The following is a 27367-nucleotide window of genomic DNA, read 5'->3' on the forward strand; positions in this document are numbered from 1 at the left end:
ACATTCGCCCCTTACATTTAAAACATTTCTAAAACTTGTCGCTTTTTCCTCCGCAATATAACAAAGATACGCCCTTTCCTCTGTTGCTCGACTGCTAAAACTCTGACTCAGGCCCTCATTCTCTCCCATCTTGATTACTGTAACCTCCTGCTGTCCGGCCTTCCTGCCTCTCACCTGTATCCCCTACAATCTATCCTAAATGCTGCTGCCAGAATCTCTCTACTCTTTACTAGATCTGTCTCAGCATCTCCCCTCATGAAATCTCTCTCCTGGCTTCCGATAAAATCCCGCATCTCACACTCCATTCTTCTCCTCACTTTTAAAGCTTTACATTCTTCTGCCCCTCCTTACATCTCATCCCTAATTTCTCGTTATGCACCATCCAGACTCTTGCGTTCTTCTCAAGGATGTCTTCTTTCTACCCCCTTTGTATCTAAAGCCCTCTCCCGCCTTAAACCTTTTTCACTGACTGACCCACACCTCTGGAATGCCCTTCCCCTCAGTACCCGACTAGCACCCTCTCTATCCACCTTTAAGACCCACCTTAATACACATTTGCTTAAAGAAGCATATGAATAGCACTGTGGATATTCTGAACACGATACATAAAGCTTGGCCCCCTGCAGACGCACTTAACAGAACTCCCTCCTACTGTCTCTGTACATTCTACCTACCTACCAATTAGACTGTAAGCTCCTCGGGGCAGGGACTCCTCTTCTGAAATGTTAATTTTATGTCTAAAGCACTTATTCCCATGATCTGTTATTTATATTATCTGATATTTATTTGATTACCACATGTATTACTACTGTGAAGCGCTATGTACATTAATGGCGCTATATAAATAAAGACATACAATAAAATACAATTCAAAATAGACTTTAGTCTGAATGATATTATTTTCGTCGACCGATAGTAACAGGTCTAGAATTAAAATTTCACTAGGGTGACTCTGCCAGGTGAATTTTAATCCAAGATCATTATCTTTGAAAACGTCCATTGCCTGTGTGAGACTAGCCTCATCTCCATCCCAGACGATCAAGAGATCATATATGTAGCGGCCATAGAATACCAGATGTGCCCCAAGCCACGCATTAGTCCAGATGTACTTGGATTCCCAGAACCCCATAAAGAGGTTCGCATAGCTGGGGGCAAATCTGGTACCCATGGCCGTACCACAGGTTTGGAGATAAAAGGTATCCTCAAACAGGAAATAGTTGTTATTCAATATAAATTGAATAAGAGTTAGAACAAACCGGAACTGATCAGGTAGAAGAGTTGTATCAGCTGTTAGAAAGTGCTCAATAGCCCCAAGACCTTTTCATGCTCTATACAGCAGCTCTATATAGAAGCAACTGTACAATGAATGGGTGAAGGGTGGGTATCGGGGCAGGGTGGCTTAACCCCTTAATTACCTTTGTGGTTATAACCGATAAGGTGATTAAGGGGTTAAATGATATCAGAATGTATTTGCTATGTATTTTTTTGGCAACGGAGGACAGAGGGCCCTTGCAGACGGAGGGGATTCATATTGCTGAGGTTAGTAGAGCTGTATTTATTTTATTATGCTATTTAATGTGTTTAATAATGGACACATAATCTATTATCCATATCTGGATAATAGTTATTTTGCCCATTACTATACTGTATGTGTGTTTGGTGGGGGGTGGAGGGGAAGTATTTATTTCTTTAAATGTATAGGACAGGTTTATTTTTTTGACATATAGGGTTGGTTCCTTAGGTCTGCGGGGACCTCTGGAGACCACCTGAGGACTCCCCGGACAACCACGGGTATAATGCTGCGGACCCACGGGGGACCCGCAAACACATAAGGACCACCCGAGGGTCCTTAGACCCCCCATGGGAACCACCCGAAGACCCACAGACACCTATGGGGCTGACTCGGGACCCCCAGACACCCGTGGGAACACCCGTGTAGACCCCATTTGGGGCCCACAGTGACCCGCGGAGACCATCTGGAGGCCCACGGCACCTGACGGGGACCACCCGTAGGCCACCAGACCCTGTAGGCACCCCTCTCTGGGCCACTGTAGGGCCCGAGGACACCCGCCAGGACCACCGGGGACTCCCGTGGGCCTGGGGTATTAACCCTGTAAGTCAAAGAATAAATCATGTTGAATGGGGGGGGGGCACCGGGGTTCGGTGTGTTATGTATAGTTTATTAAATACAGTAATGTTTTTTGTGGGGCTGTGTATTATTTTGATTGTGGGTAGTGGTGGTGGGGGAAGGGGTTATTGTCTCCGTGTATTGGGTAGGTCTCCCGGGTAGGTAGTTGTTGAGGGTGGTTAGGCCTCACGGGTGCAGGTAGGGGGGATATTTAGGCATCCCGAGTGGGTGGTGGGTAAGGGTGGGTTAACCCCTTAATGACTGTCGCGGTTAATGACCGCTAAGGTGATTAAGGGGTTAGGGGACATTAGATTGGCTCTTTTTATTCTTGTGTATGTTTTTCAGAAGCAGGAAAGTCAATCCGCGCTCATGCTTCCTAGAAGGGATCTTGAAGTAGATCAACTCTCCCCTCTTGCTGCTACTGTGATGTGGAGGCACCCCTCCTCCACTGGTAACTTCCGTAGGAAGACTCCGACGTCAGAAGATATTGAAAAAAAACACAGAAGCGCACCAAGGGTTAAGGAAGATGTATTAAACAATTGGTATAATAAAAAGTAGAAACTTACACATCATAATAAAAATGTCCAGTAGCGGTCAGTGCATGCATGGTGGATCCAGGGGGATGGCTAGGCGCAGGAGGTATTGCCTGATGTTTGCAGTTCAGTCCCGCGCGCTGGGGCTGGCTTGCCCAGCAAGGCTCAGATCTTTCTTCCGGGTTGCGGCTGTCGCAGGACCCGTATGGAGCTGCCCTCCGATCGCCTGTATACTTCACGTCCCACTCGAGCAGGTAAAACCAGCTCAAAGCTTCGTAAGAAGCTGGGACTGGTACAACCAAACGTCTGGACACCAACAAGTACTGTATAAACTCTGCAACGCGTTTCACACTATTCAGTGCTTCATCAGGCATATAGAGACACCTATGGGGGGGCCTTTTATGCAGACACTCCGATCCAATTACCCAATTAATTAGTTAAATTAAATAACTAGATGTAAGCAAGCTGGAAGTGTATGTAAACACTTACCTAAGGAAATGGGATGATTACTGGTGTGTGTATAAATCCACAACACAAAGGTACCGTATATAAATCAATTGAGAGGAGTGTTAAAATCCCATACTGCTGAAGGCTGTCCCTGTAGGTGTTAAAAACATGCTTAATCATACATAAATAGTATCACTAAGCCACAATTAATACCATAGTTATCACCTGAGATCTGACTCCAAAAGACTATTCATGGTCCCAAGGCTCAACAAAGTATCCGGACGTTCCTCCTTCTCCTTCCGTGCACCCCAAAACTGGAACAACCTACCAGAGACTCTCATATCCACCACCAGCTTAAGTTCTTTCAAATCTAAGGGTGTCTCACACTTTAATCTGGTCTGTAACTGTTTCATACGCTCATAATATATATTTTCTTTAACTGTGCACGTAATGCCTTGTATATAATGTATACCTTGTTCATTTATGTAACTGTACTTGTAACCATGTATTATTTGTTTTACTCTGTGCCCAGGACATACTTGAAAACGAGAGGTAACTCTCAATGTATTACTTCCTGGTAAAATATTTTATAAATAAATAAAATAAATAGTTAACATAAAAGGTAAAAAATAAAAAATATAAAAAATAGGGGATTGAATATGGGAAAACGAAGAATAAGTGGAGTGGTGAAATCCCAGGGAAGAAGGGAAAGGGGGGGATAGGGGGCAGAAAGGGCGGGGGGGTAAACAGGGGGGGGAGCAGGGGGGGAGAGGGGGGAAACAGAAAGGGATAGGAGAAAGGAGGAGGGGTAAGGGAAAAAAGGTGGGGAGAGGAGGGAGGTGGGTGAGGGGGGGGTGAAAGAGAAGGGGAGGGGGAAGATAGGGGGGAGAAAGAGAGAGAGGGGGGGGATGAGAGAGAGGGGGAGGAGAGGGGAAAGAATATAAGAAAGGAAGAGGGGGGGAGAGAATAGAGGAAGGGGTGGGGGTGGGGGGGGAGAGAAATAGGGGGGGGAGGGATAAGAAGAAATAAAAAGGAAAACCCAGAAGTGAGAGGGAAAAGGGGGGGAAGGAGGGGAGGGGAATTAGGAGGGGGAGGAGGGAAGGGAGAATGGGCGGGGAAAAGAAACCTTTATTTGGGGGAGGGAAGAACCTTGAGGAAATAATACAAAGAATGACGCAACCAAAATCCCAATTATCTTAAAAAAGGTGTCAGTTCAACATAGTCATTAAGACCCCCTGGGTGTTTCGACTGTAGTGTAAAGATCCCAAACTGCTCTCTTTTGGCACTTTGTAGGTCCTTATCTCCTGCCCTCACGTCACCCATAATAATCTCAATCCCCATATATTGTACACCCACTGTACTACAATTGTGTACATCTTTAAAATGAGCTAATAAGTGAGTAAGAGGTTTGGAGGTTGCTTCTAATTTAGGGATATTGGAAATGTTGCGTAAGTGCTCCATAATGCATATTTTTAAATTACGCTTGGTTCTGCCCACGTATTGCAGTCCACAGCTGCATTGCAGAATGTACACTACATACGTGGACAGACAATCAACGTAGTTGGAGATTTTGTATTCAAGCCCTGTGACAAATGATTTAAAAGTTTTGTTAGTTAACATTTTTGGGCAGATCTTGCATTTGGTGCATCTATAATTATCAATCAATATGTTTTTCAGAACCCAAGGGCATGGGCGGTGATGAAGATGAGGATGGCCTTCTTTCTGGGTGCCGGACAAGGGTGAGTGAAAAATGTATTTATTTTATTGTGATTAATGTATTTTTAATGGGCAAATGCATTATTATCCATATGTGGATAATAGTAATTTTGCCCATTACTGTATTGTATGTGTTAGGGATTGGGGTGGGGAGGGAGGGTGATGTGTGTTGTATATTGCAATGTTTATTGGGGCAATTGTCCCCAATAAACATGCCTTAGCGCCTTAGCTAAACACCCCTTCATTGCCTTAGCGCATAGCCGCTAAGGTAATGAAGCTGCTTTAATGTATTTTTATAAATAGTGTGCGGGTGCAGGGGGTCTCCTGAGCTGAACCGCATTGATTTGTGGCTCAGGGACCCCCTGCTTCCGAGTTACATGCCCCGGTATGGGGCATTGGATGCCAGTGTCGCCGCCATCTTTATAGAGCCCACGTCGCGTCTTGGACACTATAAAGATGATGGCAACACTGGCATCCCATGCCCCATACCGGGGCCTGTAACTCAGGAAGCAGGGGGTCCCTGAGCCAGAAATCAATGTGATTCAGCTCAGGGGACCCCCTGCTCCCGCACAATATTAATACAATTTACATGAAAGCAGCTTCATTATCATAGCAGCTGTCCGCTACGAATGATTTATTTATATAAAAATGAATTAATGTTTACTGGTATTGGTGTTTTGATAATAGTGTACATGTGCAGGGGGTATCCTGAGCTGAACCGCATTGGTTTCAGCCTCAGAGACCCCTACTTCAGGAGATACAGGCCCCGTTATGGGGTGCCGGTATCCCCTGAACTTGTAAAGCTCCCGCGTCACTTGACCGGGACCTTTAAATTCTGCAGGGGATAACGGCACTCCATAAAGGGGCCTGTATCTCCTGATGTAGGGAGTCCCCGAGGCTGAAACCAATGCGGTTCATATTATATTTGTGCAGCACGATCGCCTGTAAGAGCCGTGCAATGACTCTCCATGCAGTTCTTACAGGCTACTTTATTTATATCAGTTATCGTGCTATATAACTTTAAGCGCGATAGCAGGGGGGAAAAAAGGTGCTTGCGCGATATGGCACTTTTTGGCAAGGCAGGCCGAAAACGCGCCGAGCAGCCTTAGTGAATAGCGCATTTGGCTTCACCCTTTTGCGCCCGAGCAACTTTTTCCCATTTCAGCGCAAATAATCGGAGCTTAGTGAATCACCCACATTGTGTGTACGCGGGGTTACCTGAATAAACTCCATTTATTCCACCACTGTGTTTTGCCTAGTTAATGATCCCGGTATAAAAGTGTTAAAAGTCCTGGTCTCCCGTGACAGTTACGTTATGCATGCTGCACATAAAAGGGTGCTATGGACCTTCTTTTCATGACATTTATTTTTAAATAAAGGGTCTGTTCATTAAACTTTGCTAAGGCATTTATACTGGATGATGGCTATTTTTGCCCTGAATTGTATCTCAACATATTTATTAAGCAGTTATTACATCATTAAAACCATGTTAAAATAAATCTTTGCATGTGATGAGTTTCCTTTTCAATTTTTGGCAACATGCAAAGTTTGTATGAAAATAAAGCAAACTTGCGAAGTTACATATTTCATGTCTATTCATTAAGCTGCAAAATTGCATATTGCTGGGAGAAAGAGAGGAAGAGAAAAACCCACATAAATTGAGAGCGACAAAGGGGCAGATTCACTAATGATTCACTAATGCACCTGGTCCAGTGTTAATCAATGGCAGTTTACACCAGATTCGGTGCGATACCCTATATCGGAAATTAGAGAATCCTGGCAAAAGAGACACCAATTTAGATATTGCCCTCTTTGCTTATAAACCTCAAAATAGATTAATCTGCAGCATACTTCACATGGTGGGATACAGTAAAGTACACCTGGGAAACTAAATCTAAATTTCTTTCTGGATACAGTACTTTTTATATGCACATCAAAAGTCTCTGCCAAATCTGACTAACGATCAGATGTATAATACTTGTTTAACAAGTTCATGAACCGTGCTACATCTGGCCATGACACAGCCAATAAAATGTATATTTTTCCCTAGATGTACTGTAATATATTTATACATAGCCCCTTATTGAGTGTAAAATCCTGAATGATTCTCTCACTTATAAACACAAACATATTATATTAAGTAACAAAATTACCAAATCTCTCTCTACAGTACCTCACAGAATGACAGTAAGAGCACTTAAGAGCACATGCAAATGTCCCCAAGCATGCCTTACCCAATAATTACACAGCACACATTATTATTAGTAGATCCTGTTAAGTTTCTGCCTACTTTCTACACAGTTTTAAGATCACAATCAGGATCAAATAAGTGCACGACTAGCAAACCTACATACAGGAATCTGTTTTAGCTTTAGAGTTTCACCAGTATGAGGGTGTTTGTGGGCAGTGCATTGTGAAGCCAATTATGGTTACGTAACTAGTTGAAAAAAGATAAGGCAAACAAAAAAATGATTAAAACCCCTCCACAAAGATAAAGCACATGCTGTATATATATATATATATATATATATATATATATATATATATATATATATATATGTAACGGGTATTCCACCCCACCCAATCTCATATGTAGTGTGGGTGAGTAGAATATGTAGTGTTACCGGTGTGGTGCGTATACCTGCAGGCTCACAGGAGGTCTGAGCCTCCGCTAATGAGAGCCTGGGGTGAATCCTCTGGAACGGATCTTCTTCAGCGCCTCCACCTATGTAGGATTCTAGGGAAGTGTAGAATGACCCTACATAGGAACCCAATAAGAAACTACACACACATTGATTATAATAACTAAGGCTTTACTACGAACATAGAGAATATCATAATCATTACCTCATAACCTGTGTCCCTCTCACGAGGAGACACTACCCGTGACGTCTCGCAGGACGTTTCCCCCACACTAGGTGATCCCACCCAGTGTCCAGTGAAACCCCCACACCCAGAAACCTCCACACCCAATGTCCCGTACTCCTACGGAGATCGTGGGTGACTGCGCAGTCACTAAAACCTCTAGGCCTGTTGGTGCACTTATATATTGAGATACCTTCCGAGCACTCCGATGCTCGGGACTGCAACTCTCTTCTCAAAGGGTCAGACGTCCGTCTGATCCTTTCCAGGTACTTCTGCCGGTGGACCCCAACGAGGGTCCCACCGCTCCACGGGAACTGCAACCGGATCACGGCAACACCAACCGCATGGGAACAGCAACCGCCGCTATCCCTTCCTATCACTAACTACTCCTAGAGTGACAGCAACCCTAACCTAGGGCTTGTCCCTGATGAACCGTAACCTGGGATGGCTTGGGGAAAACTCCTAGGGCCTGTGGAACAATAACCTGCCCCCCTTCCCCTAGCTACCCAGTCCTATCTGTAACTAACAACTAGCTATTAACTAGCTACTCCTAAAGCACCTGCAGCTGACACACCGCTCACACTGTCAGCCTGCAGGGATCCACACAAGCTTCCTACACACTGCACGCACTGCGCCCAGCACATGCAGCAACAACACACGCAGACAACACAGCAACCTGGAACCCGCAGCAAACACACTGCACACACTGTGCCTATTTGCCAGTGCGCACAGCACTACCCGCTGTGGCACTGCCAAACCTGCACCTTACATACACTAAGGGCGACCTCCCTATCTAGGGCCGTCCCTTATCAGTTACCCACTAACCTGGTGGGGAGTTGGGGCCTACCTGGAGGGTGAGGGTACCTATCTGGATGCAGGAGCTGCACTCACTCCCTGCATCCTTCCTTCCCCTTCTGCTCCGCTGCTCCAACTGACGTGACTCATGCAAAAGCCCGGGAAATGTATCTCTTTCCTGCAGGGCAGTCCTACAGCCCTATTGGCTCCTATCAAGCACCTGGTGCCTGCCTCGCTATGCCTCATGGGAATTGTAGTCCCGAGGCCCCTACAATAACATTGGGGCCGCGTGCGCTCCTCCCCTCTGCCTACACTAACTCCTAATGGCCGCCTCAAGCTCTCCCTATGCTTCCCTACTCTCGCGCGACCTCCTAAGAGCTGCCTTAGCTCCCTACCCCTATCTGCGCATGCGTGACCTATCTGAGGCTCTCCTGCCCTCGCGCGATCACTGCGCATGCGCGACTTGAAGCGCAATGGTGGCGCCCTGCTCTGCGGCCGCCGGGACCTTAGAGACGCGATCGCGGCCTTAGCAACGGCACGATCGCGTCCCCGGCAACCGGCCGCAGGCAGGAGAAGCCGCGCTGCTCCCTGCTCCAGCCCCCACCCTTGGAAGCAGCCGTCGGGTTGTTCAGTACCCGCGATCGAGCTGCGCCAGGGGAGGGGGGTCTCCAGGAGCTGCTGGGGACCAGGGTTACACTCTCCCCCTGGTGAAACACCCAACGCCCTCGCTTGGGGAACGACATAGCATGGTACACAGTTATACAATGAAAAGGCAGTGCATATGTACAACTTATCAATGGTGACTTTAAACCCCAGGTTACAATGCATTTCACACCCATTAATACCCGAGACTAGCTGAGACCGTTTGTGGGGTGCCCCTACCAGATCAGATGGGGTACCTCACTTTTGCGTCCGTGAGCCTCCCCCAGAAAAATTTCTTGGAGAGCACACTCTAAGGCGACAGTTTCTGGCTCTTCGCTACTTCCTCCCCCTGGTGGAAGGAGTAGCCCAGTGTCTCTGAAGCAGACCTTTACCCGGTCATCCGCGGCAGGGATGCGGTAGACCAGGAGGCCAGGACCTTTCCCGCGGTCCACCACCTGGCGAATGGCACGCTCCGTTTTGGGCGTAAAGGAGGCCAGTCTCCCTGGATCTTCCTTTACACAGTCCTTGTCCCTACAGACTTGTGAGGCTTCCACTGAGAAGCGAGCACTGGGAAATGTCTCGGTTTCACCTGGCAGGGGGGAAAAAGTAGACACCTTACCCCTGCGGTGATTCACGGGGGCCAACAGGTCCTCGGGGACGCTGTCAGTTCCCACCTTGGTGGTATCGGGACCTGCCCCCAACTCTTCTGGGACAGTCCGCTCACTGACTCGAACTTCGGGAGCGTTGGGTCCCAGTCCTGGGACCACTTGTGTCGGAGCGCACGGGCTCACACTCCACTCAGGAACCGTAGCTTTGGCCTTCTTCACGGCCACCTCCATCGGAGTCTGTGGGGAACAAGGGGGTTCCTTACCACTCGGCTGGCTGACGATGGGCTTCCCTTCTTCCGGAAGGATCGGCGGTAGACACTGGTCCACTCTCTCCTCTGGACAGCTACCTTCTAGTGAGGACACCTCCGCCAGGACGCGATGCAGAGGGGAGCCCTTCGCCCGGGCGACCAGACTTAAGGAGCCATCGTGCTCCGCGGTCACCTGAAGGCTCACCCCCGACACCCCTGGGGCAGTCGACTCACCCTCGTCGTCGGTAGGTACTGGTCCCAAGCCTAGGACCGATGGTACCTCTGTATTAGATCGGACTGACCATTGTAGGGCACACGGGCCCACAGCAGGGTCCGCAACATCGGAAGACACCTCTTCCAGGGTACACGGACCCACAGCAGACTCTGTATCCTCTGCATCACCGCTGGGGTGGTTCGCCGGTAGGCGCATCGCCACCGATGGGACTTCCACCTCTTCCCCGGAAGATATCATGACAGTATCCTCCGCAAGGTAGTCACCAGATTCTCCTGAAATGCAGCCAGTGGTTGTGGGTACGAAGCTGGCGTGCTCCGGTACCTCCACTGCAGTCGCGCTCTTCTCCGCCAAGGGTTCACTTAGCTCCTTAGCTGGCTCTGTAGGCTGGGGTACAATAGGCATCAAGAAAATTGCACCGCAACAATCACATTGAGGTTCCCACGCCAGTGCTCCCCTAGAACAGTCACAGGTGGGGCTAAAGCACTGTGTACACGGCTCCCCATCTACCTCGGTGATCCTGAAGTCTAGTGGCACTTGGGATATGTCGGCTCCCCCGTCATAGGTTTCTTGCAAGCAGGGGCACAGTAGCATAAGGAGATCTATTCCTGGCGCTCGCCAGGGCACATACACATTAGGGTGTATCCCCTGACAGTCTATCTCATCCTCATCATAGAACAGAGAGTCTATCTCATCCTCATCCTTAGAGATCAGAGTGTCTATCACAGCGTCCACGTATGGTTGAAGATAACCGTGCTTGCTCCCCCTGGTGGAATCTAAAGGAAGGGCACTTTTTACAAGGGATTGGTTTTCGCTCTGCACTGAGTCACTCTCATCACAGGGGAGGGGCTCTGATTTTCGCGCCAAACCCGGACAGAATGTTGCGACATCTTTCTGTGCAGGCTTGCAGTCAGCAGCACGTGCGCTCTCCTGATTTGGCGGGAGACGCCATTTTGCTGGGTCGGCATAGACTAGGGGGTACCCTTCTGAGGGGCCCCCGGGCATGAACAGCGCGGACGGTGCCTCTGCCAGGCATATATCCTCAGTGTGAGTTACAACAAACAAAATGGTTTTCCATGTGGACGTGGGATCTTGTTCCTCCTCTAAGACACATGCCCACGGCCACCCAGGAATTTTACACATACCCTCCCGGACCTTCATTGCGGGTATACTAGCGGGTATGCCTCCTACCGCCACTACCTGGCCAGGCTCCATATACTGCCTCAACGCCCAGGCAAGGACCTCGTCTCCGGACTTCGCAAACATGGCGACAAAAATATGAACGGGACAATTTAGAAAAAATGGACAGGGCACCCCAGGTGTCTCTCCGCAGCGCCTCCAAATGTAACGGGTATTCCACCCCACCCAATCTCATATGTAGTGTGGGTGAGTAGAATATGTAGTGTTACCGGTGTGGTGCGTATACCTGCAGGCTCACAGGAGGTCTGAGCCTCCGCTAATGAGAGCCTGGGGTGAATCCTCTGGAACGGATCTTCTTCAGCGCCTCCACCTATGTAGGATTCTAGGGAAGTGTAGAATGACCCTACATAGGAACCCAATAAGAAACTACACACACAGTGATTATAATAACTAAGGCTTTACTACGAACATAGAGAATATCATAATCATTACCTCATAACCTGTGTCCCTCTCACGAGGAGACACTACCCGTGACGTCTCGCAGGACGTTTCCCCCACACTAGGTGATCCCACCCAGTGTCCAGTGAAACCCCCACACCCAATGTCCCGTACTCCTACGGAGATCGTGGGTGACTGCGCAGTCACTAAAACCTCTAGGCCTGTTGGTGCACTTATATATTGAGATACCTTCCGAGCACTCCGATGCTCGGGACTGCAACTCTCTTCTCAAAGGGTCAGACGTCCGTCTGATCCTTTCCAGGTACTTCTGCCGGTGGATCCCAACGAGGGTCCCACCGCTCCACGGGAACTGCAACCGGATCACGGCAACACCAACCGCATGGGAACAGCAACCGCCGCTATCCCTTCCTATCACTAACTACTCCTAGAGTGACAGCAACCCTAACCTAGGGCTTGTCCCTGATGAACCGTAACCTGGGATGGCTTGGGGAAAACTCCTAGGGCCTGTGGAACAATAACCTGCCCCCCTTCCCCTAGCTACCCAGTCCTATCTGTAACTAACAACTAGCTATTAACTAGCTACTCCTAAAGCACCTGCAGCTGACACACCGCTCACACTGTCAGCCTGCAGGGATCCACACAAGCTTCCTACACACTGCACGCACTGCGCCCAGCACATGCAGCGACAACACACGCAGACAACACAGCAACCTGGAACCCACAGCAAACACACTGCACACACTGTGCCTATTTGCCAGTGCGCACAGCACTACCCGCTGTGGCACTGCCAAACCTGCACCTTACATACACTAAGGGCGACCTCCCTATCTAGGGCCGTCCCTTATCAGTTACCCACTAACCTGGTGGGGAGTTGGGGCCTACCTGGAGGGTGAGGGTACCTATCTGGATGCAGGAGCTGCACTCACTCCCTGCATCCTTCCTTCCCCTTCTGCTCCGCTGCTCCAACTGACGTGACTCATGCAAAAGCCCGGGAAATGTATCTCTTTCCTCCAGGGCAGTCCTACAGCCCTATTGGCTCCTATCAAGCACCTGGTGCCTGCCTCGCTATGCCTCATGGGAATTGTAGTCCCGAGGCCCCTACAATAACATTGGGGCCGCGTGCGCTCCTCCCCTCTGCCTACACTAACTCCTAATGGCCGCCTCAAGCTCTCCCTATGCTTCCCTACTCTCGCGCGACCTCCTAAGAGCTGCCTTAGCTCCCTACCCCTATCTGCGCATGCGCGACCTATCTGAGGCTCTCCTGCCCTCGCGCGATCACTGCGCATGCGCGACTTGAAGCGCAATGGCGGCGCCCTGCTCTGCGGCCGCCGGGACCTTAGAGACGCGATCGCGGCCTTAGCAACGGCCCGATCGCGTCCCCGGCAACCGGCCGCAGGCAGGAGAAGCCGCGCTGCTCCCTGCTCCAGCCCCCACCCTTGGAAGCAGCCGTCGGGTTGTTCAGTACCCGCGATCGAGCTGCGCCAGGGGAGGGGGGTCTCCAGGAGCTGCTGGGGACCAGGGTTACATATATATATATATATATATATATATATATATATATATATATATATATGCTTTTACAGTGGCGGATGACCTGAGTCTAAATTGGCTAGATCCGCGATTTTCAGATTATCCCGGTTATGTGCGTTTTTTTGTCGTGATATTAGCATTTTATTCTCGCTGTCTGCAATACTGTCTGCAATACTGCACTGCCATGTAAAAACTCAGGGGGGTGTTTGCGAGCTGTTGTCTTGGAAGTCTAATACCTTCGCGGTTCAACCTACGTCAGTACACAGTCTGTGTGCGCGCGTAGTAATTCTAAATTTGCGTTTTTAAAGTATACATGCATTTGCAGTGCTGTTCTGCAGTACAGTATGTCTCATTTGAAAATTGTTGAAACGCATAGGCGTGTACTGTACTGTAACAGTGTCACATTTCGACATATACAGTGCTCTCCCCTCGCTCGGGATAATTAACTGCACTGCAGGGTATTTCAACTTCTTATCTTCTGTGCAATGCAGTACATCTCTCCCACACCATTCCTTTGAACGTGTGTCTGGTTTCAATCACATTCCTGCTTGACAGCAGGAATTTACTGCACATGCGCCTGCAACTTCGCCCACCACTGCTTGCTTGAGTAAGTGAAAAAAAATTTTTTTATTGTAAGTTTTTTATTTTTATTTTCTCCACAAGCCTGCAAAAACTATCTTACTGTATTACGATATTCAATCTGTGCTGTACAGTAGCTTTTGTCTGCGGCCCTGTGCGTTTGACTGCACATGGTTGATTTGTGTGCTTTTTACGTGCTATATTTGGTGGTGTATTATTATGATGAACTGCCTTTTGAAATTAAAGTACGTCTTTATCTTTGAACTTCATGCGGCTGTCTTTAATTTTTGGAATCTTGCCATTGTGTTTTTAATCCGTCCATAGCCGAGCTTCAAAGCCTCACTGCGCCTGCGTGTAATCCTTGTTCAGATGGGAGCTATTTAGCTGCTTAGCTGCTTACTGCGCATGAGTCAACCAACCCCCCCTCTCCACAGAGTCATTCAACAGACACCTCCACAGAGTCATTCATTTTTTGAAGTTAGTCATTGTGTTTTTAATCCGTCCCTAGCCGAGCGTCAATCGCCTCACTGCGCCTGCGTGTACTCTAAGCCTCTTTGAGATGGGAGCTAGCTGCTTACTGCGCATGAGTCACCCAACCAACCCCTCTCCACAGAGTCTTTAATTTTCTGAATCTTGCCACTGTGTTCTTAATCCGTCCATAGCCGAGCTTCAAAGCATCACTGCGCCTGCGTGTGTTCCTTTTTCAGATGGGAGCTATTTAGCTGCTTAGCTGCTTACTGCGCATGAGTCACCCAACCCCTCCCTCTCCACAGAGTCGTTAATTTTCTGAATCTTGCCATTGTGTTCTTAATCCGTCCATAGCCGAGCTACAGTACAAAGTGTAATTCTTTTTGAGACGGGAGCTTTGAGGCTTTGTTTACGGTAACATTTTGGAAAATCCCTACTCGAATTTGATTTGCACAGAGCATCACCTTGATATAATAATAATAATAATAATAATAATAATAATAATAATAATAATAATAATAATAATAGCATGTTTCTGTATAGCGCTGTTAGTTACAGTATACGTAGCACTTTCCAGAGATATTTTGCAGGCACAGGTCCCTCCCTGTCCCGTGGATCTCACAATCTACTGTATGTTTTTGGTGCCTGAGGCACATGGAGGTAAAGTGACTTGCTTTTTATGTACTGTATTTGGGGGTTGTATTTGGGGGTTTATTGATCAAATTATTATGATGAACTGCCTTTTGAAATTACTGTACTCTACTCTACAGTATGTAATTTCTTTGAACTGCAGCACAACTAATCCTTCATCCCTCCCCCACGCACACACAAACTCTTTTCGACAGACACCTCCACAGAGTCATTCATTTTCTGAAGTTAGTCATTGTGTTTTTAATCCGTCCCTAGCCAAGCGTCAATCGCCTCACTGCGCCTGCATGTACTGTAAGCCTCTTTGAGATGGGAGCTAGCTGATTACTGCACATGACTCACCCAACCCCCCCCCCCCAACCCTTTGAGGCTTTGTTTATGGTAACGCTTTGGAAAATCCCTTCTCGAATTTGAAATGTAAATCTGATTTGCACAGCATTGTGAGAATTGAGAATAAAAATAACCATTAACTGATTCATGTTGTTTTGTCATTCATTCTTATACTGTACGGGTGGGTGGGGGTGGGGTGGGTGGTTGTTGTTAATGATTATGATTACCAGGAATGTGAATAAATATTTATTTTATTTTATCAGGAACAAAAAAATACAAATATAAAAATAATCATGAATAATACATAATGCAGTCTTTATTAAGTTCTTCTGGCAGATTGAAATTGGATAAACATTTAGAAAACATTTGTAAAACATGGAGAAACATGAATTATGCACATTTATAAGAATATTATTTAATAATATATATACACTGTAATGTATAATATATATATATACTGTATATATATATATACAGTATACTGTACATAGTAATATTATTTTTTCCGTCGTTATCTTGTTCCTCATTCCGTGTACAGTACAGTAGTTCATTGAGAGAGGAGAGGTTTTTTGTACCTCAATACTGCTGTTTACATACTGTACATTTGACTGTACAAACAGATTAGACTGGACACAACACCCCACCTCCCCCCAGGCCACCCTTTTTTCCTGAAACGACAAGAAAACAAAAAATTACAGCAGTTACTGTATGTGCGTACTGTATTATGGCATTGTGTGATATGTAGTACTACTGGCTGATGCTGCTTTCTCTGAAAAGAAAAAAAATGACCAGTTAGTAGGCAGTTACTGTACTACTGTCAAACTAGTCTACTGTATACTGGAACTACTGTATACTCTGACTACTGTTAAATACTACTGTATGTAACCTGATGGCTGATGCTGCTCTCTCTGTAAAGAAAAACCTGTAACTACTGTACTGTATACTCTGATTATTGGGAAAGAAAACACCTTTGCCATACTTACCTGTATCATACTGTACTTACAATACTACTGCACAGTACTACTTTCCTGATGCTTGCCCATTACGCGCGATCACAATGGGCAACACAGTCGCAATGTGGTCTATATATTTATTGCAGCGTTCCACGGTGAGTACATCATTCCAAAAACTCAATATGCCTTTCAACAACTCGTCCTTTTTGGAGGGTTTCACAACTTTCTGGATATGGTCCTTCAGCTGATGCCAGACCATTTCGATCGGATTGAAGTCTGGCGATCTGTCATTGGAAAAAAAGGACAATTAGTTTAAGAGATACAGTACACAGTAAAACAGTGGGGACAAAAATGAGACACGGTCTACTGCACTTACTCCACTGGCGTCTTCACCCAGTTGATACCGCGCTCAAGTATATGTGCTGTTGACTCGGTGTGCTTCGGATCGTTGTCCTGGTAGAAGCGGTGACCATTGGGAAACTCGCGTGTGATATATTACACTATCTCAGGGACAATGTTGTCTTGGAAGAAAGCTTTATTCATTATTCCTATAGCAAGAAAAGAAAAGTGCTCAAAAAACTGCACAATAGTAGAGTAAAGTGCATACAGTAAGGCTACACTAGTAAAGTACAGTGCATAAGGCTACATTATATTTGATATATTTTACCTTCAAAGATGACAATGCATCCTGGTCCACATCTAGAGATGGCACCCCACACATGCAGCTTCACGGGGTGTTTTGGCCGTGGCTTCAAAGATATGCGGCCTTTTTTGTGGAATGCATAGCTTGCAAATCTCTCCAGCGACACAGTAGACTCATCTGTGAAGATGCAATCCTGGAAAGTCTCCCCACTGTCGATCCATGCCTGGGCCTGGACCACTCTTTTGATTTTGTTTGCGTCCCGTATCATGGGGTACGCTCTGTAATGACAAGGAATAAATAATTTTAACGGTACAGTACAGTTTCCTAAACAACACTTTTACCTCTGTACTGTCCAGTACTAATGACAAAAGAAACAGCGCAGAAAACCTCATAGTGTAGTATGTAAAAAATTATATTGTGATAAAACAGGTGAGTATTGCACGTACATCAGTTTAAAATTTACTAGCAGTACATGTATATGGACATGTTTCCAATCAGCAACAGATGGTGGGTAACGGTCACCGGATGGAGTCTCTGCTCCTCTCACGTCTCCCGTGAGTACTCTCTGCACCGCTCAACTCGCTTTGATGGAAGGCAGCAGCCTCACGGCGTGGACACAACAACCAGATGGACTTCAGCTGTCCCACGGCGTACTCACGGCAGCTGTTGCGGGGAAGCAGGCTCTCTCTCCCTGGCTTTCAGGCATCTATCTGCATGCACGACATCCACTTTGAGCGCGCATCAATGACGTCATCAAGTGGCGCCAGTAGCTCTACAGTCTCGGCTGGCCAGAGAAGTAGCGGGTGTAACGGAGATGAAACCGAATGGCAAATGGGGTAAAATCACACAGCGGGTAGTGCTAGAAATGCGCCCTCTTAATCCAACGCGTTTCGTACAAGGAGTGTACTTCGTCAGGGATCACTCCTTGTACGAAACGCGTGGGACAGCTGAAGTCCATCTGGTTGCTGTGTCCACGCCTTGTACGCCTTCCATCAAAGCGAGTTGAGCGGTGCAGAGAGTACTCAATGGAGATGTGAGAGGAGAAGAGACTCCATCCGGTGACCGTTACCCACCATCTGTTTCTGATTGGTAACATGTCCATATACATGTACTGCTAGTAAATTTTAAACTGATGTACGTGCAATACTCACCTGTTTTATCACAATTTAATTTTTTACATACTACACTATGAGGTTTTTTTGCGCTGTTTCTTTTGTCGTTATCTCTCTAGTTTTGGTCTGTGGAGCCATTCCACGAATTCAGCAGCATATCCTCACACTTAAAGTATCAGGTTTACCTTATATTTATTATAATTATATATCACTGAATATTCACTATTAAGCACATATTCACGATTATTAGAGCGCAGTTCACCCTTTGTTACTGTCCAGTACTAACCTCACACGTCCATATTTCCATCCAATGCTGCGTCTCATCTTTTTTATGCTGGTCTCGGATACAGTCAGATTGTGCTTTTCCTGCAGAGTGTATTTGACCCTTAATGCACTCTTCTCATCATTCTCCTCACTTATATTGTCCACCAGAAGAGTTGTCTCCCTACAATGTAAAGAAAATATATTGTTTTATTAATATGCAGCAATATAAAAATTATATATAAATATACAAAATATATATACTGTTGTAATATAAATATAAATATACAAAATATATATACTGTGCTGATATAAATATAAATATACAAAATATATATACTGTTGTAATCTAAATATAAATATACAAAATATATATACTGTACTGTACTCATATAAATATAAATATACAAAATATATATACTGTTGTAATATAAATCAACAGAAATAACAAAAATATTAGATTTAAATTAAAATTATTTTTTTTTTAAGTTGTATAAATATACTTACGCGTTAGTTACCCATGGTGCCCTTTTGCGGTCACTGTTTTTTCCGTGTGCATGATAGCTCACGGTGGTTGCTGGCACAATGATGCCAGAAGTAGCTAACCAGCGTTGGATAGCAGCAATTCAGTGTCCACTCTTGTACATGTCCTTAATTCGCATGCTGAGCTCCTTGGAAATCTTTTTAACAGGCATTGCTGCGAGTAGAAAGAAATACAAACACAAGAATGTATATTCGATGTTTAGTCGATGTGTATTCAATGTGCAGTGAATCCACAAAATGGATGGTGTATTTATACGGTAATGACTCACATTAGAGTACGTCCACTTTCAACACCTGTATCTGGTCGCCATGCATAAAAGGTTACACACTTTGCATAGCCCACCACTCGATGATCTTTATCTGATCTTGCCCTTGTCCAGATACTGCATTGTGCCACCTGCTTCCATGGAGCAACCCCGATTCTACAGACGCAGGAACCCACTCGCCTCTGCCATGCCTGTCAAGCATAAAAAGCGAAAGGCAGTTGCCGTTTCCACGCTAAGGCAAAAGCGACAGGCTAAGGCCAATAAAGAAAACCTTCTGCTGACCCCAAAGGCTAAGGGTTTTCATAGACGTCAGCCTTATTATGTCAAGAAGATATACGGTGATGTAATCTTGATGCAAAACGATTGGCAACCAACCCATCGAACCCGCAGACCACTTCCTCACATACGCTTCGACGACTCTGCCGTCACTGTCCCGGAAATCTTCAGCCGTCTTTTCCACCCCTCGTCCTTTACGCTGCCGCCGCCCTCACGGAAACCCACAGGCCATCTTCTCCAGTTCTACCCGACGACGCTGCCTCTGAAATCCATGGGTCACTTTCTCCTTTGCTCTAAGACGACTCTGCTTCTCGCCCGGAAATCCAAAGGTCACTTTCTCCATCCCTCTTCGACGACACTGCCGCATCTCCTCTACCGGACATCCACAGGTCACCTCCTCCACCCTTCTTCGATGTCGCTGCCGCTTCTCTCCATGGAACCCCCATCTCATCCTCCGTTGCCCCCATCCACCCAGATTTCCAGACGCCATGCACAAGAAGCAGCTCGTTAGACTGGATGCTGAATGGGATAACTGTGGATCTCTCCGGGAACTCTATTGTTCTAGCAAAGATAGATTTGCTTCTGGAGACCATGCTAAATGTGGAGCAACGGATGGAGAAGATAGAGGCTGACATAGCGGGCATACATTATTTGCTCGGTGTTAATGCCCCTGTTTACCCGACGCTGGAGCAGGGGGGTGACATGGATGTGATGAATGGGACCTTCAACCCCCTTCCATCACCAAGCGCACCCCCTCCACCAGAAGATGTAGTTTACATGTATGCCGTTGAGGAGGACATGACAACCCCGTCAAGACCATGCCAGGAGACAACACAGTGACCAAGACCAGAGGAAAGCTTCCTCCCAGACAACCTACCATCGCCTGTCGCCTCAAGCACACTCGCTCCCAAAAGTCTTACATTCGCTCGCATCGATACGGTGCCCGACATCACCCTGTGCGATCTGACACCGGCGCTCAGGGAGAAGTATAGGGTGAAGAGTGCTGGTGCACCCCACAAGTATGCCTTGTTACTTTTTAAGCACCATGTTCCCTACTCGTTGTACTGCTACTGGGCCTTCAAAGTGAACTACGAAGGAAATTGCGTTAAAAAGGTGCTTCCTGCCAATTTAAGACGGAACATTCTGGATGAAATGCGGCGCTTTTATCCAATTACAGATCCTTTAATGAAAGGCGTTCGAGACTGCATTAATGGCGTTTTGTGCCATGCAAGGAATCGGCCATGGATGGACAATGTGGAGGACTTTCTGTAAGACCATACTGTTGTGCTGAACTGTATTGTACTCTACATGTTTTGACCTGCTGTACTTAAATAAAGGAGATGTTGTTGTGTGTTTTTTTACTTGTATTTATACAGAAATGTTTTCACTTGCTGTACACACACACACAGGACCTGCACAATTCCAGTCCCTGAGGGCCGCAAACAGGCACGGTTTTCAAGGTTGTCCTGAAAACCTGCCCTGTTTGCTGCCCTCGAGGACTGTAGCGATGCAGGTCTGACTGACAGTTTTGCACACCATCCCACTGTACTGTATATGTTTCTTTAATAAAGGAGATGTTTCGTTTGTATACTGTATTTTATGAATAAAGTTTTTTTTTGTAATCACAGGTAAAACCATACTGTTGTACTGAACTGTACTCTACATGTTTTGACCTGCTGTACTTAAATAAAGGAGATGTTGTTGTGTGTTTTTTTACTTGTATTTATACAGAAATGTTTTAACTTGCTGTCCACACACACAGGACCTGCACAATTCCAGTCCCTGGGGGCCGCAAACAGGCATGGTTTTCAAAGGTTACCCTGAAAACTCGCCCTGTTTGCTGCCCTCAAGGACTGTACTGGTGCAGACTGTTTTGCACACCATCCCACTGTACAGTATATGTTTTGACTTGCAGTTCTTTAATAAAGGAGATGTTGCGTTTTGCTTATTTTATGAATAAAGAATTTGTTTTTAAAACATGTGACTGTAAACCATACTGACTGACATAAATGTTTTTACTTTCTATACATAAATGTTTTCACAACTGTAGCAGTGAACCATACACCTGTTGATGTTTTGAATTGCTGTGCACTTAAAATGTTTCTACATTGTACAGTATTTGTAAATAAATGTTTTTGTACTTAATCCACCAATAAAAGAACATGTCAATTTGTTTTACATTGTTCCATTTGCTCCTTTGCTACTGTAACAAAATACAGTGTTTCTAGAATGTCGAGGCATACTGCACTGTATACTGTAGGCATGCTCAGTATAAGAGTATTAAAAAAAATTGAAGACACAAACTGTACTGTACTGTATGTACTGGCACTGTATACTGTAGAAGACACATAATGTATGTGATACATGTAGAATAAATGCATAGTTTTTCGGGTTTATTACACAGTATACTGTACTGTATATAAAAAAGTATTGTACAGTATACTGTACGGCCGGAAAACATCAGCATACTGTTTTAGGTACAGTATTACAGTATTCTATCCTAATCAATAACTACGGCCGCTAAACTGTAGACTCCGGTACGTGGTTTTTTAAATCCGATTCAGCAGGAATTCTTACACAAAGCGATATTATCCATCGAAATACCTCCATTAGCCATTTTCTTTTCTGAGGAAAAACAAAAAGAAAGGTTTTACTGTAATGGTCAGCCCCCTAAAGAAGTTCACAGCCAGTCCCACCAATAATTTTCTCGGGGGGCGTCTCCTGTTCACATGCACATGCGCCTACCGTCGATGTAATGACAAACATACTGTATGCATTTCAAGAAGGTTCCAATGCGCATGCGCCTAGCGTTCCACCAATACAGTAGTTCAGTATCTGCAGTACAGTACTGTAGAAGCCGCTCAGCCAATAATATTGCTTACAGGAGAATCGCTTGACTTTTGAATCGCACCGATATCGATACTGTATTGTCAAAATAAAAAAAAACACAGAAAATAATACGGCAACAATACTTACCATAGAATTTTCCATTCAGCTGGCGCCGGTGCCAGTCCCCTGCCAGTCCAGCGTTCTTGATCATCCACGTCGATAGTTTGCAGCGGGACTAGTCCACCTTTAGTCAGCTGATGAGGCTGGAAATTGCTTAGGTACATGCAAGCTTGATCGAAACTGCACGCGAAATCCGTCTCAGGCTCAGGGTTGTCACTGACGGTGGGACCGTCATTGGAAGCCGGTGCTGGTGCATTGCTTGGCAGCGACTGTCATTTCTTAGTTGGTTTTAACACGACCCTTTGCCTTTTGCCGTCATCATGATCATAGATATAGGAAAAAGCCGGTGATACACACCAATACCCTCCAACAAATTGTGGCTCAATACGATTAAACAGGGATTGCTACATAACCTTTTCCTTATTGCACGCTTCCACGTATGAGGAGCTGGTGAAAATTTGTAAAAGTCATAGTTTTCGACAAAATACTGATAAATTTGAACAACTGTTGCCATCTTATCCTCTGTTGCATTAATCGTGGCCCATATAAAATACACGTAACTTCTGTCGGGTTTATATAATATATATATATATATATATTTAATGTTCATATCCTTATATTTATTTCATAGAATATATATAGAGACAAATGTGCTTCCCATGTGGGGGAGGAAAGAAAAATGACAAATATTTGTTAAATTGTTTTTCAAACTATATTTCACCCAGTTTGTTTACTACCAAGAAATTGGTTAATAATTTACCTAAGGGATGTTTTAAATGTCTAAAATGTAAATCTTTTAAATACATGCAAACCAAATCTGAATTTTCCTATTCTACTACAGGGAATAACTACAAAATTACATCTTTCATAAATTGCAATACTACATATGTAATTTACCTACTTAAATGCGGTTGCGGAAAACAATACATAGGCCGAACAATTAGGGCTTTGAAAGTTCGTCTACTCGAGCACTTACGCCTAATTATTAAAAAAGATGTTAATCACCCTGTTTCTTTACATTTTACCAATTGTAGTATGGGTAATGTAAACAATTTCTCATATATTGGTATAGAGCATATACCGTGTCCCATTAGAGGTGGCGACAGAAATGGCATTTTAGACAGGAGAGAGCTCTTCTGGATTTTTACCTTAAATACTCGTATCCCAAGTAGTCTCAATTCAGACTGGGACCTTGGGCCTCTCCTGCTCTAATTTAACAAATATTTGTCATTTTTCTTTCCTCCCCCACATGGGAAGCACATTTGTCTCTATATATATTTCTCTTTAGCTTGGAACATTTTCTATGAAATAAATATAAGGATATGAACATTAAATATATATATATATATATGTTCATTTAGTATTAATTTTTAATAAAAAAGGATCTTATTATATATATTCATATTCCTAACCCATTATCAATGGCTTTTTGTCAAATGTGTTGTTGGGATTGTCTCTCATTTTGTTAAAGACCATTATTATGGTGTTCTGTTTGTTTCGTTTTTCTGATGCATTAAACTTGTTTATTATGGGAACGCACCTCTGTGTTTTTTCAAGCTAACAGTGGAACCAGTGCTTCGTTTTTTTTTTCTCCTTGTTTGCATATTGATCTACATGAACGGAGGCACGGTATACCCCAGGACGAGTGGACCTTAAGGCTCCTCAACCACGTGAATTTCAATATACAATGTGAGTCCATTCCACTCTCCTTTTCCCATAAGTGGCTGCAAGGATTATTGTTTATATACCCCATGTCAATGCCATGATGTTGTTTTGATGCTGGACCCCGGCAGGTGTATATTGTCCGTACCTCAGTGCCTGTGGGACTATATTTCCAGTTACACATCTACTAGGCCTGTGGGAGTATTGTATCCTAGCCTCATTTATTACTTTCTTTGGAGGGGTACGCCACCCAAAACCTCAGCTGTTATCACAATATTTGCTGCCTTTTGTTTTAGAGCACCATACAACCTCGTCTGTTTGTTATTAGCTATATGGACTGCCATTAACCAATATTCCACTCAGTGTTTATCCTCCTTATTTTTGTCTCCTCGCTCCATCTGTTCCACAGACTTATGTATGTCACTTGCTTATTGCTGCTGATTATTTTTTACTGCGTATTGATTGCTTTTTAATCACACCGGTTTAGCATTGGTCTCTAAGACTACACTAGTTATTATATAATTAAACCCACACAGTATTTTACACACAGAACTGGTGCTTCTTTTTTGTTTTATTTTTTGTTTAATTCATTGGTCAGGCTCGACCATATAGAAGCTTTGCCTAGTCCGTATAGACTGTTCCTATGCTAACACCAGCATTTCATCTATACACTATTTATCCATTTACTAGAACACTTATTGTACTTTTATTTCTTTTTTAAATTAACACTTATGGTATAATATATTGCACATTAATCACTCACTAGCGCTACTATTTGTTTTTGTGTTTATATATATATATAGTGCTCCAATACTCAGAAAATACAAGTAGCTGCATGTCCCATAAATAATCAATAAAAATATGATACTGTTCACATGAAATCAGCAGACAGCACTCAGGTAAAGCAATTAAATAGATATGTATTATAGAAATCAAGGCACAAAATTCCAACGTTTCTGCCCCACAAACGGGATCTTCCCCAGGGTTAATACAATCAATTAAAGCTGGGAAAATATTTAGCAGCATGCTAAAATTAAGCTCTTTACATGTAATGGAGCTACACTTTGGACTATTAGAAAAGTGAAGCACTAAGACCATCTCAGAGGTGACGGCACAAAAAAGGGCAAAAGGATTTATAACTCTGCATTTTTAATTGCTGAGGCAGAGTAAAAAAGGAAATACCCCCATTAAACACCTGTTTTTCCTTTAGTAAATCACCTAATGGTGAGCATTACCTAGGGCAGGACATGAAAACAGGGAACAAACAAGGGGAGACCTGCAGAGCGAGAGCTAGGGACCTGTTGTGAGTGGACTAGCGAGCTATACAGCGTGGTGGCAAAGCCTTCCAAGACTAGCAGAGTAACACATACTGGAGGAAGTGGGTAAGATACAGGAGAGTGACTCATCTGTGTAAAGGGGACCCGGGTGAACATGGGGTCCTGAATATCGCGGGTACTGGCAAGATCTTTGATTATAGGATATCTACTTGGTCTAGGGATGGGCTCTCAGGAATGCCATGGGGGCGATATGCGGCTGGAACATCATTGCTGCAGAATGTCTACCATAGGATACAAAGGACCTTTTGGATGCCTTAAAGAGCATCTGTCTAATGAGTTTATTCATTTAGACCTTTTTTTACCTTTCCTATGTCATAAGACATTGCTGTGCCACGTGGAGGAGTTCTTGCACATTTTTTTGCAGAGCCTAAACAGGGAAGAAAACATTATAATTAAATTGAAAAATACCAATCCACAGAAACGCAAGGTAATCTAGGAAATTGCCCTGGTTTTCAGGGATTTTGCCCAGTTTTCCCTTTTTAATCTTGCCCCATGGTGCCATCTAGATGTATAGTCCAACCAGCCTAAAACCTCTCAGCTTGATTTTATTGTTATCTCCCTTCCTTGTATTTATAAGATTGACAAGTCACTTTGTGCCTTAAACAACAAATCTACACTGAAAAGGGAATGACAGTATCTCCTTGTACCTTCCATTATTTTTGTATTTACCATACTGCATTCACTGCTAGTATTATTTTCTTCACATAAATGACTTTAAATATTCAATAGCATTTTCCTGCATTTGGGTCCTTTAACTTTACCTCTGAACTAAATATTTGGCATAATGCTGATAGAAAAGGAAGCCATGCCTACAAAATATCTTGCTCAGTTAGAAATTGCTCAAAAGATTAAGATCACTTATCTGCTTTTCTTGATAACACTAATTCATTGTACAGTACAACATTTTCAGGTTTGTAGCAAATGTGTGTGAAGGCTTTGTACAGAAAGTATAAGAGCTAATACAGAACGAAGAATTATTTTTATAATAGAATATAACACATGTGAGAAATGTATAGTATAACTAATACAGTTGCCATATGTAAGGCAGAACGGCCTTTTTAACTTATTTTTATTTTAAAATAAAAGTTTATATTTCCCCCCCAAAAGCATAGAGTGTAGTCTAGCTTGATAAAACATAGATGTTTTAAATAAATATTAAATTACATCCAGCAATAATTCACCACTCCGTAAGAAAACCTTTCAATCTTGCTTCATGCTTCAATTAGCAATGCATAAGAAAGCTATGCAGTGTGTCACTTTCATTTCTACAGCTGATTCAAATATGATGCAACAATGCTAAATACATTTACACACAACAAAAATGACATCAAGCCTATTGGTATAGAATGTACATCATAATAATAAAAACACTATTCCAGTGGTTCTCAAATAAGGATTGAGAGGCACTGTAGTGAACAGATGTGATGAGAGTACCTGGCGGCCAAAACTGTGATGGGTCAGTCAGATGGAAAAATTAATCCTGTATCAACAGTGCAGACCTATAAAGCAGGAACTGGAATACTGTTGTTTCTTAAAAGCCAGGTGTGAATGCAAAGGTAAATGGGATACATGTGAATGAGGCAATTGCATTTAAAAGCAGTGTTCTTGTACTAAAATAATTTGTAGTTGAGCTACTGTAAATACTGTAGATGCTAAAGTAGGTCACAATTACTGTTCTGCTTCAGAGTATCTTCATTCAGTTCCTGCTGCTAGCAAGTAGCTGTTTTGTTGGCACTCCAATTGAACAAGTTTCATTTGAAGATGCCCTACATGTTGCAATACCATCCAGATATGATTTGGGGGATCTCTCTCCCTCCCCCTCCCCCTCTCCCCCTCCCTCTCTCCCTCTGTCTCTCTCTCATTAAAATGTTAGAGTAGAACTACTAAACTCTTGCTTCCATCCACTTGGAGAACTTCACAATCTCCTGTAATGTGAGCCCCAGAGGGGAGCTCACAAAATGGTACAAACGAAAAGAGTGGAAAAGGCGCACTGAGAA

General features: G+C 44.4%; 1 protein-coding gene across 1 annotated transcript in view; it reads right to left on the minus strand.

The window, feature by feature from the left end:
- The window catches only part of LOC142488083 (uncharacterized), a 32031-nt gene extending 9569 nt beyond the window's left edge, over window positions 1–22462 (minus strand). Inside the window, exon 1 of the mRNA XM_075588458.1 lies at window positions 22399–22462. Coding sequence (XP_075444573.1) covers window positions 22399–22462 — 64 coding nt within the window. The remainder of the gene's footprint in view (window positions 1–22398) is intronic.
- Window positions 22463–27367: the final 4905 nt, after the last annotated feature.

The sequence above is a fragment of the Ascaphus truei genome, chromosome 2 (genome assembly GCF_040206685.1).
Source record: "Ascaphus truei isolate aAscTru1 chromosome 2, aAscTru1.hap1, whole genome shotgun sequence".
Lineage (NCBI taxonomy): Eukaryota > Metazoa > Chordata > Amphibia > Anura > Ascaphidae > Ascaphus > Ascaphus truei.